Source organism: Calypte anna, chromosome 18 (assembly GCF_003957555.1).
Source record: "Calypte anna isolate BGI_N300 chromosome 18, bCalAnn1_v1.p, whole genome shotgun sequence".
NCBI classification, from domain to species: Eukaryota; Metazoa; Chordata; class Aves; order Apodiformes; family Trochilidae; genus Calypte; species Calypte anna.
Window position 1 is genome coordinate 10,392,389 of NC_044263.1, and position 17,382 is coordinate 10,409,770.

A 17,382-nucleotide genomic window follows, 5' to 3' on the forward strand; every position below is an offset into this window, starting at 1 on the left:
TCCCCTGCACAGACACCTTCCACCCCACTTAATTCAGCTGTCTGGATTCCTCTCTCATCACCCCACAGGTATGTGCCTGGCTCAGAAGGTCATGCCTGCAACATCACCTTTATCCTATCAGGTACTTGATGGTGCCTCACACCTCCCTGCTCTCCCTCTTTCCCCCCACCTTGAGCACCCAAGGCTAAGAACACAAAGTTGGACAGGGAAAACAGAGCAGGCAGGAGGATGTCCTGGTCAGGATGCCAGCCCTGGAGCCTCAAGGATCACATATGCCATGGCATTCAGTAGGGTTGAAGCTGCTACTTAATTAGGTTTGCTTAATGAGTCATATTAAATAGCACAGATGTAAGAACAGGTTTTCTGTTGGACTTCCCTGGACTACCTAGGTGAAATGCTGCCATTACCATGGAGTCCTTTCTTCATTTTATATACTTAACCATGACCTACATTCCTTTACTCAAAGGAGTCCCATCTCCAGAGGGAATGTGCCTGTTTAATCAGCTCCAGCATTTTTTTCAGGGCTCAGCAGGGATGGCTGGAGCAGCCTCATGTCTCTTCAGATAACACACAGCTTACAGAAGCTCCAGGAGAGTGGTAAAGAAGCCTTCAAGTTAAATAAGCCCAGGCAGTGTCTGCAGCTCCATCTGATGGGCACCCTCCACTCCAGAGACAACAGGGATTGATGAACACCAAAGCCTCCTCTTGCCCCAACAAGCCTGGCCAGCTGCTCTACCTTGTTGTGCAAGGGGTTGTCTCCAAGATCAGGTTTGAAGAGAAAAGGAGAAGTTTTGGGGCAATCAACAACCTTAACCCTTGTCTCCACAGGAAATAAGCTTATGAGCCATCAGGAAAGAGAATGTACAGCCACCCAGACTCACCAGCTGCAAAATAAAGAGGGAGCAGCAATTCACATGTAAAGATTACACCTTATTCTTGCTTCCCAAAAGGTTCTCCAATGTTGACACAAATCATTTAAAACTGCTTCCAAGACACAGCCTCTTCCCTCTAACTAATGCAGACCCAGAAAAAAAAAAATCAGATTTACAATGTTCAATCCTGTATCAATTTTAGAGATTTCTTTAAAAAAAAAAACAAACCAACAACCCAAACAGCTTTCACAAGCTAATCCACATCATTTTTTTTGCCCTCTCCATCACCCCCAGCAGTCAGGATCCCTGGTGCCTCTACTTTTGTTGATGCAGAACAGGATACACCCAGCACTGCAAGCTCAACACTGACAGCAGTAAAAACAACTCCTGCCTGGTACACACTCAGCAGGTAAGATCAGGAGATGCAGAGGGAATGTGCACACAACAAGCTGTCACAAAGTGCCAAGGACTGTGTTGCACAGAAAGAGGTCTGAGCATTAAACAGCTGTGAGATCAGCACTGGAGGAAAGCTGCAGGGGAACAATATCCCACCATTTGTTCACATCACCCCAAACAGACCAAGCTAAGGAGAGATCAGTTCCCTCAGTTTTAGAAGTGTTTTATTTTCCAATCTCAGCCAAACTAACCTGGGAGTACAAAGCCATGAACTAGGGACTTCTAACCTGGAATCTAACAGTTGGAAGAAGTAGGAGAAGCATGAGGGGCTGCCTGCCCACAGAGCTCCCACTCTGCACAATGATAAATAACCAGTCTCCCTGGAAATCCACACAGAAGGGTTTCTGGAGCCTGTTGGATGACATCCTCAAGGGCCACTAACATGCTAACCATGCTGTAAACTGAGCTCTTTACTTTTGTAAAACTTCAGTTCAGACTTTAGAACAAAATACAGTTACTTTTCTCAAAAACCTAAAAATATCAAGAGGTCACAGTGGAACACCCTGCTTAGAAGCAAAGTTTAACCTTGAATTGTTACAGAAACTTAAGCCAACATTTATATTTAACTTGAAATGTAAAAAGAAGTCTCTCCCCAGCTGCACACCTCATCACCAATGACAAACTGTGGCTGAGTCCCAGCAGAAACAAAAATCATCTCCTAACCCATCCCCTGCCTGCAAGGGCTGTGTTAATGGATGGTTTGTGTTTAAGTACTGTAATAATTAGTAAATTTAATTGAATAGCAGACATGCAGTTCCCCTGGAAGAAATCTGAATTTTTAGCCTAAGAGGCAAACCCCACATTTCTGGTGAAACGATTTTAAGGAAACTCCTCTTGCCACCCTTATATCTGCAGCCCTCAGGAGAGAGCCTCCAACAAGATCCTTACCACACTTGCATCTTCCACAGAGAAAGCATACATGTTGGATCAGCCTCTAATTCAGAGTTCTTCCTAGCTTTCTGTCTGGTCAACAAGTGAAGCAGAGGTTCTAACACAAACCCAGGAATTATTAAATATCATTTAAACAGTGGTGTGGGACACACATCCATCCATCCCTGCTTGAGCCTTCTGCCATAGTTCCATCCAGAACCTTTCCAAGATTATGTTGTCACTGCAATTCCATCACCCACAGGTGTCAGCACTAAACCTCCTTGACAGTCACAAGCAGGACAATGCAGAGATGACTTCCAAAGGCTTTGGGTGTTAAAGAGACCAGGTTGCTTAATAAAGCAATAATATTTACTGGAAAAAGGCATTCCCCAGCCCAGTTCCCCACTTAGCCACCTGAAGCCTCTGAGCACCTCAGTGTTAGAGCCCTTAAGTGCTGTGCACCTTCTGAACAGGAATGGCCCAAACATCAGAAGTTGGCTTAAAAGTCAAAGCCCTTAATTCAGAAGTTTCACTTCTGTTTCATCTAGCAAAACTGGCTCTGATACAGTGGCTTTAAAACAAAAGATGGAACTTAAAAAGAAGCTGCTGCTCTCAGGAGTGAGCTACCAAGAGCAGAGCTCACCATCCCAAAAGGGGAAAGTGATGGTGACAAATGCACTTTGCACCAATCACAGACCCTTCCACGAGTTCAAGCAACACTTCAAGACAAACTCCAACTTTCCTATTGCAGAAAAGGTCAGCATCAGAGCCAGAGCAATACTGCAGATATGGCACGTGGAAGTCACCATAGCTTACTCCTTCAGAGGACAAAATTCTCTTTGTAAAAGGAGAATTGTCACGACACTTGAAACACTGCACCAAAAAGCATATTGCTAGATGTTACCAACTGTCTGGGCACTTGACAATGCTTCTTTTCATAAAAAAGGGAGAAAAAAACCCAACCCAAACAACCAACAGCCTTGTGGTGTGCACAAAAGTAGGGAACTGAGAAGGTGTAGACTTCCCTGGAAAAGAAAGTTAAAAAAAAAAAAAAAAAAAAGCATATCTATCTACAACATTTTAACAGCAGCAGCAGCTTTTGTGAATGAGCACCAAGATGAGTCAAGAAAATTAGTTTCAAAACACTCCAAAGAGGAGCTCTGATAAATAGCTATCTCACCATTACAACATCTCTTGGCAGAGATGTGCAGCTTTTGGTACATCCGATGAAGCCAAACAATGCCTCTCTCTGCTCAGAGATGTGTATTCAACACATCACTCAGATTTCACCCAAGTGCCATTTCAGTAGCACCCACCCCCAGTTCAAATTGCTATGTACAGCAAGGTGGGTGTCAGGAAGGGTAATTTCACCCATCACTTGAGGCCTGGCTGAGTATCACAGACTGCATGTTGTCATTTCTGATTAAAAGCTCTTCCTCTTCCTGGTCTCTAATGGAGATTTGCCACTTTGCTAAATCACAGCATGGCTGAATGTGACAGGTGCTGCCTCTTCCTGAAAGCACAAGAAACTCCAAGGCAATGTAAGGGTGAGGCTAAGCAGTGTTAGTCATGTATATAGCAGGTACTAACCTTGCAACATTCCTATCAGAGCCTCACTTCCTCAAGGGAACACAATAAACATCCTTTGTCTTACCCTTCTTCAGAACCCAGATAATCCTCACTGCTTCACTGTGAATATCCTAAAGTGATTTAGTGGAAAATTTGCCCTTTTAATTCCCATACCTCTGGCATTCATTAGCAGGAAAACCTGAAATCCCAGCTCAACATCACTCCTCAGTTCAGAGCAAACACTCCCAGGCCAGTAGGTCATAGCTAAGTAACCATTTTGAGAACATCCAGGAATTTATTTTTTTTATGATGAAACTGGAAAAATAAGAGGGGAAACGGGTGGATGCCCTGCCAGCCAGGGGCACAAAGCATCAGACAGCTCTGCCACCATCCACAGCAGAGTAGGGACTGCTGGCAAGAGCAACAAACCTGCTACTGCCCTGAGTAACAACTCCCAGAGGAAAATGAAAAGAGCAAAGATAAACATTATGAGTGGGGAGAAAAGGACATGGACACTTACGGGCCTGTGAAGCAGCCAAAAAGTATAAAAATGAAAAAGAGCTATGAAAAAAGACCTGATACCACAACAAACTTCTGACTACAGCAGCAGTAACTCACCTGATGCCCTCAGAACACAGCAGGAACCAGCTAAGAGCTAAGCTAGCAAATACCCAAGAATTTGGTGCTCAGTAGCACATACAGGTTGGGCAATGATGCTGTGAATGTCATCCTGTGTCTAAAATCCTTGGTCTTTTGTTTTAAGCCTTCATTCAAGCATTGCCAGCACTGTAGACCAGAAGCAAGCAATCCAAAGTGAACTGTAGGTGAGTTAGCAGCACCAAGCAGAACAAACAGCATTTCACAAAGATTTCTTAGGCTGCTTTCCAGAACAACTATCAGGGACTCTCCAGCTCCTGGGGTGGTGGAATTGCTGTCATCATCACATCAACATGATTCTTTAAGCACCAAGGAGATAAAACCAGGAGCCACACAGCAGGCTTTTAAGACTGCTCCTAAATGTTTCTAGAAAACAGCCTGCTAGTCCAAGCAGTATTTAGTAGTTGAAAAGATCCAAGCTCTGGAAAGCAAGCTCTGCACCCTGAGTTTGTTGCCCCCTCCACATGCTCACCCTTAGCAGCAGAAGAGCAAGACACTAAAATTTAAAGCAGCAGATAGAGGAGGTGCAGGAACCTGCCCTACAAATGCCCCCTTTAAAAGCTGAGCTTTTCAAACCAGCCATTTCTCATCCCAGCTCTCCTGACAGCAAACACTTCTCAATGCCAGCTCAGAAGAGATTAATTAAGTTATCTCAAGAGAAAGTTAAGGTCTGTGTCAGTCACCATGGGCAGTAAAGCACAAACAACAGCACCTCTCAGCAGTAGGGTGGGTGATTTGCCCCCCTGGGTATGGCCAAGAAAGTCAAATGGAGGTTGTCCCACCCAACACACAGCACTCACCATCACTCTCCAACCATCCCCACAACCACTGAAGGAAAAAACCCCAAACTTCTGCAGTGAGCAATCACTTTGTAACAGGTATGCCAGCCATGGGAGTTCTCAGATAAGAGTATTTTCCCTACAAAGCTGCCTGGGTTGCAGGGCTGTACATATCCTTATCAGAAAGCTTGCCCTAATCTGAAGGGAAAGCAGCTGAGTGGGGCAGAAACAAAAGCAGGCAAAGCATCACTGTGAGAAAGGACACTGGGTGTCAATACACAGTGTGTGTTTGGACCTGACTGCAGATAAACAGGAGATACCCAGAGTTACTGCAACACACACTCAGGCCACATGCACTGCACTGACATAAGAAACAGTTAAACTCACAATTATTTTAGCCATTGTGCAAAAGCATGTAGATTCCAAATGGTATCCAGTGTCTATGGATGGCAATCCAATCCTAAATTATGCTACTAAGAACAGAAAAAAAACAATAAAATAGCACAATTAAGAGGAAGGCAGGAACTTCACCTGGATTTCTTCCAAAGTTCCAAGTGCCAACATTTGAAAAAAAAACAACAAAAAGAGACTCCTCCAATTAAAGATTTAGTGCATTACTATACTTATGACATTTATTTCCTGTTAACTATTAATCTAAAATCCCCAACACAACAAGAGATATGAGAGAAGAACACACAGCACTCCTGTGAAATACAAAGAGTGCTTGACATGGGAGTGTTAAGTTTTCATCTAACACTTGAGCTCAGATAAAAGCAATCTCAGGAAAGAAACATTAATATCATTCAACAAGGTACTCAAGGCTGACCAGGGGAGCAGAGACAATTCTGATGAAGAAAGCATGGTGTGAGCTGGAGTCGGTGCAGTCAAGAGCTGCAGGAAGAGCCTGCCTGGCAAGGAAGTGAGTGATACATGGTCTGAGGGTGAAATGGGAGAAAGTGATGGTGCTTCACCCCATAGCAGTACATTTAGAAAGACAAAAAGCTGTTTAGGAGCCAGGTTTGCTTTTTACAAGATGAAATGGGTGCAAACTGCTAATATGTTTATGCTAAAAATTACAGATTTTCTCATCAAGACTGGGACAGGTTCCTAAGTCAAGAAATCAAAGTAAAGAGTAAACTCCTTAAGTCAGAGCTTTCCTGATGGATCCATGAGCAGGCTGCTGCTGCAATGAGAGCAGGGGACTGGCTTGGGATGCTCTCACAAGTGCTGGTGTAACCACATGGAGCTCCTGCCCAGCACACTTTTTTTTTTTCATAGTAAAGTCACCCTATACTTAGTACTCTGCTTTATCATTACCAGGCAGATTTGTGAACCAAATGAGATTTCTGTCATCTACCAGCAAAATCCCCCCCACCACACAAAGCTAAAAAGAGGAAGTTTCTAGTTTGAGAGGCACAAGGCAAAAAAGCCAATTCAGCTACCCAGGTCAGATGTTTTGGGTGAAAAGGCAGTTACTGAGCCAATAATGCACTTTGTATCTTACTGTCTGTTTTTTTGATATAAAATCAGATCTCAAAATACTGACAGCTGACACAGCAGGATAATGAAACCACCAATTCATGTATTCTCAACAAAATATCCTGAAGTTCCTTCCCAACCTATGAAGCCTGGAATTTCCTGTGCTGTGTCACTTTCTCTGCAGTGTATTTCTGCAAGGTCCTCACTTTGCTTATTTTACAAGATGGGCAGTTAGGAAGAAGCTTGCTTCATCCAGGATGCAGCCTGCTTCACCCTGTGAAGTTTGCTCCAGTTCAGAAAGATTCCACAATCAGGATATTTCAGGTCTCTGTTCCTCAGTCCCAAGCTGCATTAAATACATTCCAAGGAAACATTATATACTGCTGCACCACCTGAAGAAATGCTTCCCAGGCTCTCTGGAATACACCCAAAATGTTGGCCAGTCAACCTCTTATAGGAAGCAACAGGATCATCCATATCAACAGACCTTAAAAAAAAAAAGAACCCACAAACCTCAGAAGTTTTCCAGGAAGGACAGGGATTCCTCCTTCTCCTACTTCCTGCTAAAGCTCAGAGAGTTCACTGACTGAACTTCAGCATGGAAACCAGAGCAATTTTTATCACCAGTGGCACAAGGACAGAGAAAAAGCTCTTGACAGAAGTCGTATGTGTTAAGGATAAAACAATAAATCTGAGAAGGCAGTTCATTACCATTGCCAGCCTGTTACACAACTGCACAGTAACTACATTTAGAAAATGTGGCTATTTTGTCTCAAGACTAATGCTGTTTCAAGGAACTTGGACTCAGGATGAATACTTCTTATAACAGTCATGAGAATTATTCCCTTGGATCAGACACTTAACCTACCTTCCAAAGGAAAAAAACCCCCAATTTTCATCTTCAAAAGCAGACAGAAGGGCAGAGCCTAAGGACAAATATGGCCTTTGGAAATGTGATGATCAACTCTGAACAAAAATATTAAGTGGTGCTCCATGTACACTCACGTCCAGTAGTGAAAAGCAAAGGTGGGAGCAGAGGTGGGAGCAGCAGGAAGGGCAGCACAGCCCCCTGCCATGGGCAGCAACACTGGATGAAGGAAAACACAAAGGCTCCTCGGTGATCAGAGAGCTACTCAAGCTCTGATTGTGTTTCAGCACAGCTGCTGCCAACAATTTCACAGAGCACTGAGATCTAGGACCAGTTATTTAGTATTATATATCTTGAGCCAAGAGGCCTGAAACTCCCACTTGATTTCAGGAACACCACTAAGAAACAAGTTAACCACCTACATTCTATGCTGTTCACATTTCTTTCCAACCCAGCCCTGCAGAACTCAAGAGCTGAGGAGATTTAGAGCTAAACTAACTTTAAAAAATTCTGTTACTTAGTTTAGTTACTCATGCAAAATCAAATCAAATTCAAGTTACAGCAATCCAATATGTCATCTTGTTGCCAAGCATCTAATTTTACACATATGCCAAACAGACAAGTAATCATGGTTTGGGGTGAGAACAATTTGTTTGCACCTAAGTCTCTAGCACAGAGGAACATCAAACGTTTTCCCACCATCCAGCCACTCAGTGCTCTCTACCCCTGATCGGAGAAGGCACTGAGCCAACCACCAAAAGCATCACCAGGGCCTGGCAGCACTGATGTCAGCTGTCTTACCCAGAGCCACCCGAGGGGGAAGTTTTTGTCACCTTTCCAACACCAGAGCCCAGAAAACTTTGAAGATGAAAACTGCTCCTTACTTGCTGAGTATCCTTAATGACAGAGAAGCAGCCCAGTTTCTGAAAACAGAAATGATTCGTAAGCAAATGCTTCTCAAAAAAGTTCTACCCTTTCAGAAGGGTAAAAAAAGAAAAAAAAAAAAAGGAAAAAAAAAAAAAGTTAGTCATGATGGAACTAATTCCAGCTCTCCCAGTATCAGTGTATTGCACTGGGCAGGAGGCTCAGCATCCACTAATGGAAACTGCACCCAGCCACTTCAGCAGAACTCCCTGCTCTGGGCTAAGAAACACAATTAAAAGCCTTAAGCTCCTCACCATTTCAGCTGGTGATTAAATAGTCCTCTTCACTTGACAGCCTCCAAACCCCTCCTTCCCAAGCAAGAGGGTGCAAAGCTTTAGAGGCAGTGGTGAGGACAAACTGCTGAGCCTGCAGCTGATGTGTGCTCACTTCAGAACCACATGGTACCACTGCTGCAGCTCTATGGTACTAAATGAATGCTGCTTAATGGACCAAGGGCACAAATACCTACTTTCTCTGTAGCTCTAGAGACTGTAACCAGAGGCTGTGAAGTGATACCACTGCAAATGCAAGCTGAGCAGGGTTTCCTCGTTTCAAATTTGCTCCTGTGAATTAATTTTTTTTTCTCCTGGCCTGGAAGCTACAGTAAGATAGAGTGTTCCTCTCCTCTCCTCTCCTAACCTGCTTTCCTGCAAGTCCTTGGTCTCACCTCCTACCAACAGCCTTCACAAAACTGCCCGTTCTTTTCACACCAGCTGCTGAGGAAGGAAAACAGAGGTCATGATTTTAAAGACAACAGCAAAAGCAGGGAAAAAAATGCAGCAATCACAAAGAAACCTAACTACCTACCCAGAGCTTCCAACATATCTCTCCAGCAGGAAGCTACTCCTGGAAAAAAACATGGAAATAATTTAAGATGTAGCTTGATGTGTCCCACTTTCAAGATCTCAGCATATGTGCACAAAAAAGATTTTACATCTTGGCTTCCACCTGCTCCCTCTCCAAGGAATCTTCTAGCCCATGCCAGAAGCTATGGAGCAAGCAAGTCCAAACCAAAACAAATCCAAAACTGCAGTGTCACATTGAGATACTGCTCCAGACACCACTTCTACACATCTTAACTATTGGTTTGTTGAAATTTAGACCAGCAGGTTCTTAGATACATGGTATAGGCTCTAAACTCACAGCACAGGCATCAAAGATTTTTGGCTTAAATCTCCCTTACAAACTGCACTGCACTGCAACCCCTTCCACAGTCACAGAGCAACACCCACCTGACCTATGGCGAGGATGAACGAAGCATAAAGTGGAATTTATTTAAAAACACAACCCAAGAAGCAGAGTCCAGTCTGCAGAAGAACAGATTTCTTAATCTTAAAATCTGACCACTCTCAGACCATGTTTTTGCCCTTGGCCTCTATGTTATATTCCCTAAGAGGAAGGAATTCCAACTTCAGGGGCTTATTTGATCTCTCTCCATTAAACTGCTTCAAACTCTACACAGTAAAGGGCAGAAGACACAGGTAGTATCACCTGTCCTTCCCCCTTACTCTTCCTGCACAAGCACATATCAAATACCCAGTTATCAAGTTATCCACTATCAATATGTTTGTTTCCATCTGAAGATGGAAACACTGAAGATTTCAGCTCAGGGAACCTTCCCAGTTTCCAGCTGAGCCACTTCCACTGCCTGGGCTAAGCACTCCCCAAAGGCTGGGGCAGGGAGCACAGCAGCCACTGACTCCATACACAACAGTCAGATGCATGAGAAGGTCAGAATAATCCTGAAATGCAAAGTTAAAGCTGAGCCCACACCACAGGAATCCAGGCTGGGATGGCACCACAGCATCCTCCATGCACAGCACTCAGCACAGGCTGAAAAACCAACAAAACTCCAAGGACATCTGTCAGCTTGAACCTCAGGCACATCTGAAAGCACTGCAGCTATTACAGTTACCAGTAATCCCCACCACCTCTGCTGCCAAAACCACAATGCTTTTCATAGTATTTGATGCTTCTAATCAGCCCTTACAATCATTATCACTCTACCTGCCATGTGAGACTCCTGTTCCCTTCACGGAAACACTCAGCATTCAGAAAGAAAAAATCCTTACCAATATCTGTCAAGCTTAAACCTCCAATCCAGTTCCAGAACCCTGCCACAAAGAGAAAATGACTTCTGAAGTTTGGTAACTTTGAAAATTGAAGTTAGAGTTAGCAGAGTATTTTAGTGTCAGCCACAAACATTTACACATCTCTTTAGCAGCTTAACAGCCAACAGCAAATAGAAAAAGGCCCAAGCATTCCCATGGAGTCTCCCTATGGTTTGATTTTTTAAAGTTTTTTGTTCCATAAGATGGAGTGAGCATTCTCCTAACCTGTCACAGGTCTGAAGGTCTCAGGAGTGGGACACACCAGCTATACAAGGCAGAGCCTGACCTGATTTCCAGGTCAAATGCTCCAGAGCACAATATAAAAAGGAGAAAGTAACTCAAGCCATCATCTCACATCTCACTTCCAGAAAACTCAGGACTGAAAACCTTAAAAGCAAGTGCAAAGATTTCAGCTGAAAAGTCTCAAGTCCTGTGCTCGCAATGCCCCATTGGAGCAAAAACCCAGCACAGGGTGGGAGCGAACAGCAGAGTGGAAACAATGAGCAGGTTTTTCCTAAGTACCAGTCAGGAAGGTGTCATCACCTTCTGAGCCTTTGAAACCCCCCGAGTAATTAAACAGTCAAACAAGGGGAGGCTTTTAGCTTTGCAAACACCAATTATTTCCCAGCACCAACAGAGATGATGGACATTAAAAATAGCCTCATTCCTCTGAAGAGAGGAGCTGAGGACAGCTGCCATAAGCAAGCAAGACCATGCCCCAAAAAGCACCCAGAGCTTCTGCCATCTGACTTCAATGAAAAAATCCTCAGCCCAAAAAGCAGTGTTACAAAAATCCCTTGAAGCCAATTCTTTGCAGAAGCCTGCACTGGACCTGCATCACATCAGCAAAGGAAGAACTTGGATGAGAAAGCTGCAGCAAAATGCCTCCTGCTCACACAGGTATTGCAAAGCCTGTCAAGGGCTTTGATTGATTCCTCCTAAACCTTTTAGTGCACATTAGTTTGTTTACTAGTCCTAAGAGCATTGCTAATGTGGCTTTTTATTTAAAAAGCTATACTAGCTATACCAGAAAGTGAGTGCACCTTGGGAGAGAGTGAGTCACAAAACATGCTTGCTTGAGGAAAGGCTTCATCCATTTTAAAAATAACACTCCTGTCTGGATTTGGAATAGTTATAATTAACTGCTTAGCCCAGGTGGCCACTTGCAACTCCTGAATTATCAATTCACTCTGCATGCTGTAAACAAAACCATTCTCCACCCAGTAATAGTGTGCACTGGTTAGTACTCCTGAGATTTCCATACCATGAGTTGTGCAGGATTCCACTTCTGCAGTAAAATATTCATGATGATCCCCAAGTCTACATTGCAGGAGCCAAACAAATGGAGGTAAAATGAGGAATTGACTCAAGGGTATATAACCTTGCAACACGTACTCAGAGGATGAAGAGCTCACCCAGTAAAGTGGTTCTATTTTACAGAGAACTGCAAAAATTCCAGTAAGCCTTTTGTCTTCTCCTGTATCTAATGGCTACAAACATCAGGTGGTTTCACAGAACCCCCCTGGGAGGCTAACAGAAATGCCAGATGAAAGAAGAAGGTTAGATACAGCTCCCTCATGCCATAAAACCTAGTATTAAGTTTATGGGCATTGAATTTGTGTGCTGGACAAAACTGGAGTTCTGTCTTGTGACCAGCATTTCCTCATGGCTCCTGAATCTCTCCCTGCATCTCCCTCTGTGCCGCCCCTCTTCACCTGCCCTATGTACCCACACTCCATCATCACACTTCCAGCCAGCAAACCCCTTGCCAGGTTTGAAGAAGGAAGATTTTTAAGGCACTCTGCTTACATCCCTCAATTGCAAATAGGTTCCAGAGAGTCACTGGCTAGGATTAACATCTGAAGAGTACGAGCTGGTGGGGTGGGATCCCAGCACTGAATGCTGAGAGCAGCTCTGAGGGACACACAGACCTTCAGGAAAAGGAAATATTTACTTCTCCTATAGTATAAGCACAGGACTGCAGCTTAGAAGTTTTGGTCACAGCAATAACTGCACAACAAATCAAATATGCATTAAAAAGTTGAAATGATCTGAATGTATCATCTTCAGAAAGTTCTCCTGCAACCTTATATTCACGACTCATTATCTGAGGTCAAGAAATTATAGCAGTGAAAGGTGGGAAGGAACAGAAGGGCTGTGTGGGATGAAGCAGAGTTGAATTCTTACAGACTTGTGGTGATAATTTCCAGCTAATGAGCTGATCAGCCACTGGATTGTGTCTGAGGAGCCTGAGAGTTCCAACCCACTTCTAAAGGAAAGCTGAACACAATAAGAGAGACAAACAAACCAAGGTGTATTCTGGACCTTACAAAGCAAAAGGTTACTAAAAACTTCCAAAAAACCCCAGTTGCACCTTGACTCTCTCCCTGAGGGCTCCATTCCATGTACATCAACCAGCACCCCAGTGTCACACCAAGACACTGGGGCAGGGATTGGACACAGAGCAGACACAGGGGGCTTGGGGACCTGGCCAGCCTTCAGGCCTTCAGGCCTTTAGATAAAATGCTGAAACACAACACCTGCACTTTCCATTTCCCCAGCTGCAGAAGAGGCTATCTGCCTCACACAGGCTTTGTGAACTGAGAGCTCTGAGGTTTGCAGCTGAGAGGCAGGAGGAGGAAGGGCATCAGCATGGTAAAGCCCCCTGTGAGCCTTCCCAACATCTGACACTTTCAAGCATTTTTGTAAAAATCTCAAAGCCAGCTCCAGTGTGCAGCAGGAATGCTAATCTGCAGCTGAGAAATCCTGAAATTAAAATGCAGTTGGGCCTCAAGTACTCCTGCATTAGTTTGCAGCAATTTCACAGCCTGAGCTCCAAACCCCATCTAGCATTCCAACAGTTCCACAAGGACAAGAGAGATGGTTTTAGCAATACAAGAGGAACTGCTCTTCAGTTCTGTTGGATCAGGCAAAATATTTGGAAAGGGAAGTTTTCTCCTTCCAGGACTGCTTGGGTCTTACATTCAGCAAGAGTGATTTCCCAGTGTTTGAAATGGGGAAAGTGGTCATGGAAGGCAGGAAAGGAGCATATGGGGCCAGAGGGTCAGAAATACTGCTCTTCTTTTATTCACATCATTACCATGGTGCTGCTAATGACTATCAGCACAGGGATCAAAGGCAGGAATGGACCTGGATAAACCATTTAGTTGGTTGGAGGAGCTAATGTGGCTTTGTACCAAAAGATACTTCTATTTCAAGAGAGAGTTTCTATTACTTATTAATATCATTAAATGTATGCTTGAATTTAAGCAGCCTATCATTTCCAACAGGAAAGAGCAACAGCAAGCATGGAACTTCTAGAAACAACAGTAACAGCCTACCTACTCCCTAGCTGAAAAAAAGAACCCTCTATTTTAACTCCCCAAAGTTTGAAGACAGGAGAGCTTGAAGGTTATAACTGGGTACATAAAACTGCTGCTGACCTTTGCACCAGGAGCTGAAGGTGCTGTTTCAATATCCTGAAAATTTTCAACAATTCCATTTCTCCCCTTCCTCAGTTACAACACCTGCTCTAACCAACACGTGTGCCAGGGCTCATGTATTTAAAGTGTCTGACAAAGAGGAGATGGAGAGGCAGCCAACCTTCTACACCAGAGTGGGATCTGAGATACAAGAAAAGGCATGTGGTGGCACAAGATGAGGCTAGTGAAAGTCCTAACTCCAAGAGCCCACTCTGCCCACTGCAGAATTAAAAGCTCAGGGAAATAAAAGTTAATAAAAAGGTGCAATAAACACCCTCTTTAGCTCATGGCTTGGCTGAGACCAGAGCAGATGAACATTTTTAAGGAAGTCAAACAAGCGTCTCACAGTCAAAGATATTAGAGTCTGACTTGCAGCCAAAAGCTCTGCAGATGACAGCAGGAACCAGCACCCAAAAGCCAACAAACTTCTGTCCCAGAACAAGCAGAGGGTGCCAGAGGTTTGCCTCCCTCCCAGCAGGGACAATGACAAACGTGTCAGGCCTACCTGGCTGGTTCTCACACATCACTGTAACCCAGAAAGGGCTGGGCCAACAGACAGCTAAAAAACCTGATTATAACCACAAAAACGAGGCCCACAAGGATTCCAATGGCGTCATGTTTGTTTTTAGCAACCCCGGGCTGCAGCACAGATCGTACACGATGCCTCTCAATTCTGTCAGTGGGCAGCTTTTCAAATGGAAAAATCGATGTGATAAGTACACCTAAATTCCTCAAGCACTCAGGAAACTTCTCCCCAGGGTCTGCTACCCGAGCGGCAAAGATGCCTCCATCAGATGAGAAGAACCACAAAAAAAGACAGACAGACAGACTGTTTATTTACACAACTGTCTTGGATTTCTGATCCTCCCCAGCCTTGCTTTTTCTAACACTGCAAAGGGTGCAGTTACCAAGCGACTGATGACAGAGCTAACACTTCTGGATTTATGAACCCAATAACAACTCCTGAATCCGTGTTTACTCACCCAAATCGAGGTGGCTTTATTTAGATGCTGAAAACCACACTCAACATGGGACAAATTATTGCTGCCACAGCACAGGAAGATTTTATTGGAAGGCTGCAGTGATTGAACTGCAGCTCTTTAGAGAAAGCAAGCTTTCTTTATGTTGGTTGTGGGGTTTTTTGGGGTTTTTTAGGGAGACCCACACCACATGACGATATCGTTTCTGGATACCTGTTTTCCTTTTCCTTATCTCCACAGGGTCACGTGGCTGATGACACTACCACCTAAATTTAGCTCCTTCTGGTAGCACTGGCAATCCTACCAATGCCTGTAGGACTGCAACACACCTTTCCTCTCCTCAGCCTCCCCTCTCTCTTCTGGTGCAGGGAGCCATTTCTGAAACAGCAAAGCAGAGGGCAGACCAGAAGCCTCCCAGCTTTCAGCTGCCACCCCAGAGGAGCACTGGGACCCTCTGGGCTGCAGGGACATTCTGTTTTGTTCAGTGCAACGCCCATCCCCACAGGCCCCTTTGTGCGATATTACAGTGCCCCCTCGCTCGCTTTTGTCTCCCTTCTGTCTGTCACTGCAAAAAATCCCATGCCGGGAGAACTTTGGGAATATTCCAGCCTGCAGACCTTGGGGCTCTGGGGATATAACGAGCAGGTCACAGATTTTACGTGTGCTTCACCAGCTCCCGTAAACAAGGGCAGATCCAAACCACGGTTCCTCACCACTGAAATCCTTATCTGGTCGAGGCTTCCCTACTCGCCTGGTGACTCCCCTAAAAGAGGCGATGACGGCACTGCCCAAAGCAGGCAGATCCTGGCCCACACCCCCAGCGAGGAAGAGGGCTCGGATCACCTCCAGAGGCACGGCCTTTCCTTCTGCCATGACATCCCAGCTCTGCCACCGGCAGCATCCGTGCCGGGCTTCCCGAAGGGACGGGATGAAGGAAAGAAAAGGAAAGGGATTTCAACCCACGGAGGACACCGTTCCACCTTCCCCACACTCACGGACGGGGCGGGGGAGTGGAACAGGGCACAAGATGCAATAAACCCCATCCCGGGACCTCCACACACAGCCCAGCCCGGGCAGGGAGGGGGGGAAGCGGCAGCTCCGCAGGGCCCTGCCCCGGGAGGCGTCCTCCAAGGCCCGGCAGCCGGAGGTCAGGGCAGGGGGAGAGGCAGAGGCAGCCCCCCCGGTTACCTTGGTCTCCTTGACGTGCTGCTTGATGCCCTCCGGGTACCACTGCACCCGCACGTAGCCCCGCCGCAGCGGGCTGGAGCGGCCCTCCTCCGCCCCACCGGTACCGGGGCCTCCGGACTCGGAACCTCCCGAGCTGGCGGCACCACCGCCGGTTCCGCGTCCTCCTCCTCCTCCTCCACCACCGCCTCCTCCTCCTCCGCCGTCCTCCTCTTCCGAGTCCGAATCCTCTCCGTGGATGAGGCGCACCAGGCCGAACCTCACCGAGCCGCGGTAACGACCCGACACCAGGTCGTGGGAGAAGAGGAGGCGCTGCGAGCCGCCGGGAGGTGCCTGCAGTGGCAGGGTGGCGGGGGCCGGAGCCGGTACCGGTGTAGGTGTCGGTACCGGTACCGGGGAGGCGGGGGCCGGTGCCGCCTCAGCGGATCGCTCCGCCATGGCGCCGGGATGAGCGGGAGAGCGCGCGGGCGCCGGCGCGAGCCGGGGGAGGGAGGGAGGCGGGGCCGGGGGCGGGGCGGGGCGCGCGCAAGTAACGGCTGCCGGGAGGGGCGGGGCCACGGGGAGGACACGCCCACCGCGTGGGGGGGGGGATGAGGAGAAGGGATTGGGGTAAAAACCTGGGGATTTGGGGTAGGGGGTAAGAACCCGGGGATTTGGGGGAGGGGTAAGAACCTGGGGATCTGGGGGGGGTAAGAACCCGGGGATTTGGAGGGGGGTAAGAACCCGGGGATCTGGGGGGGGGAGTAAGAACCCGGGGATCTGGAGGGGGGGGGTAAAAACCCGGGGATTGGGGGAGGGGGTAAGAACCCGGGGTTTGGGGGAGGGGTAAAAACCTGGGGGTTTGGGGTAGGGGTAAGAACCCGGGGATTTGGGGGAGGGGGTTAGAACCCGGGGATTTGGGGTAGGGGGTAAGAACCCGGGGATTTGGAGGGGGGGATAAGAACCCGGGGATTTGGGGTAGGGGGTAAGAACCCGGGGATTTGGGGTAGGGGTAAAAACCCGGGGATTTGGGGGGGGGGGTAAGAACCCGGGGATTTGGGGAGGGCCCGGGCCCTGCCGTGGGGAGGGGGCTGCAGAAGGTGACCCCTGTGTGGTCAGTCACGGGGGGGCTGCGCTGCGCCAGGGGTTGATGGTCGTGGGGGTACATCAC

The 17,382-nt window shown here is 46.6% G+C and overlaps 1 protein-coding gene across 1 annotated transcript in view; it reads right to left on the reverse strand.

The window, feature by feature from the left end:
- Positions 1-16,685, reverse strand: part of UBE2O (ubiquitin conjugating enzyme E2 O) — a 60,155-nt gene extending 43,470 nt beyond the window's left edge. The window contains exon 1 of the mRNA XM_030461631.1: positions 16,236-16,685. Coding sequence (XP_030317491.1) covers positions 16,236-16,670 — 435 coding nt within the window. The 5' untranslated portion in view covers positions 16,671-16,685. The remainder of the gene's footprint in view (positions 1-16,235) is intronic.
- Between the last annotated feature and the right edge of the window lie 697 nt (positions 16,686-17,382).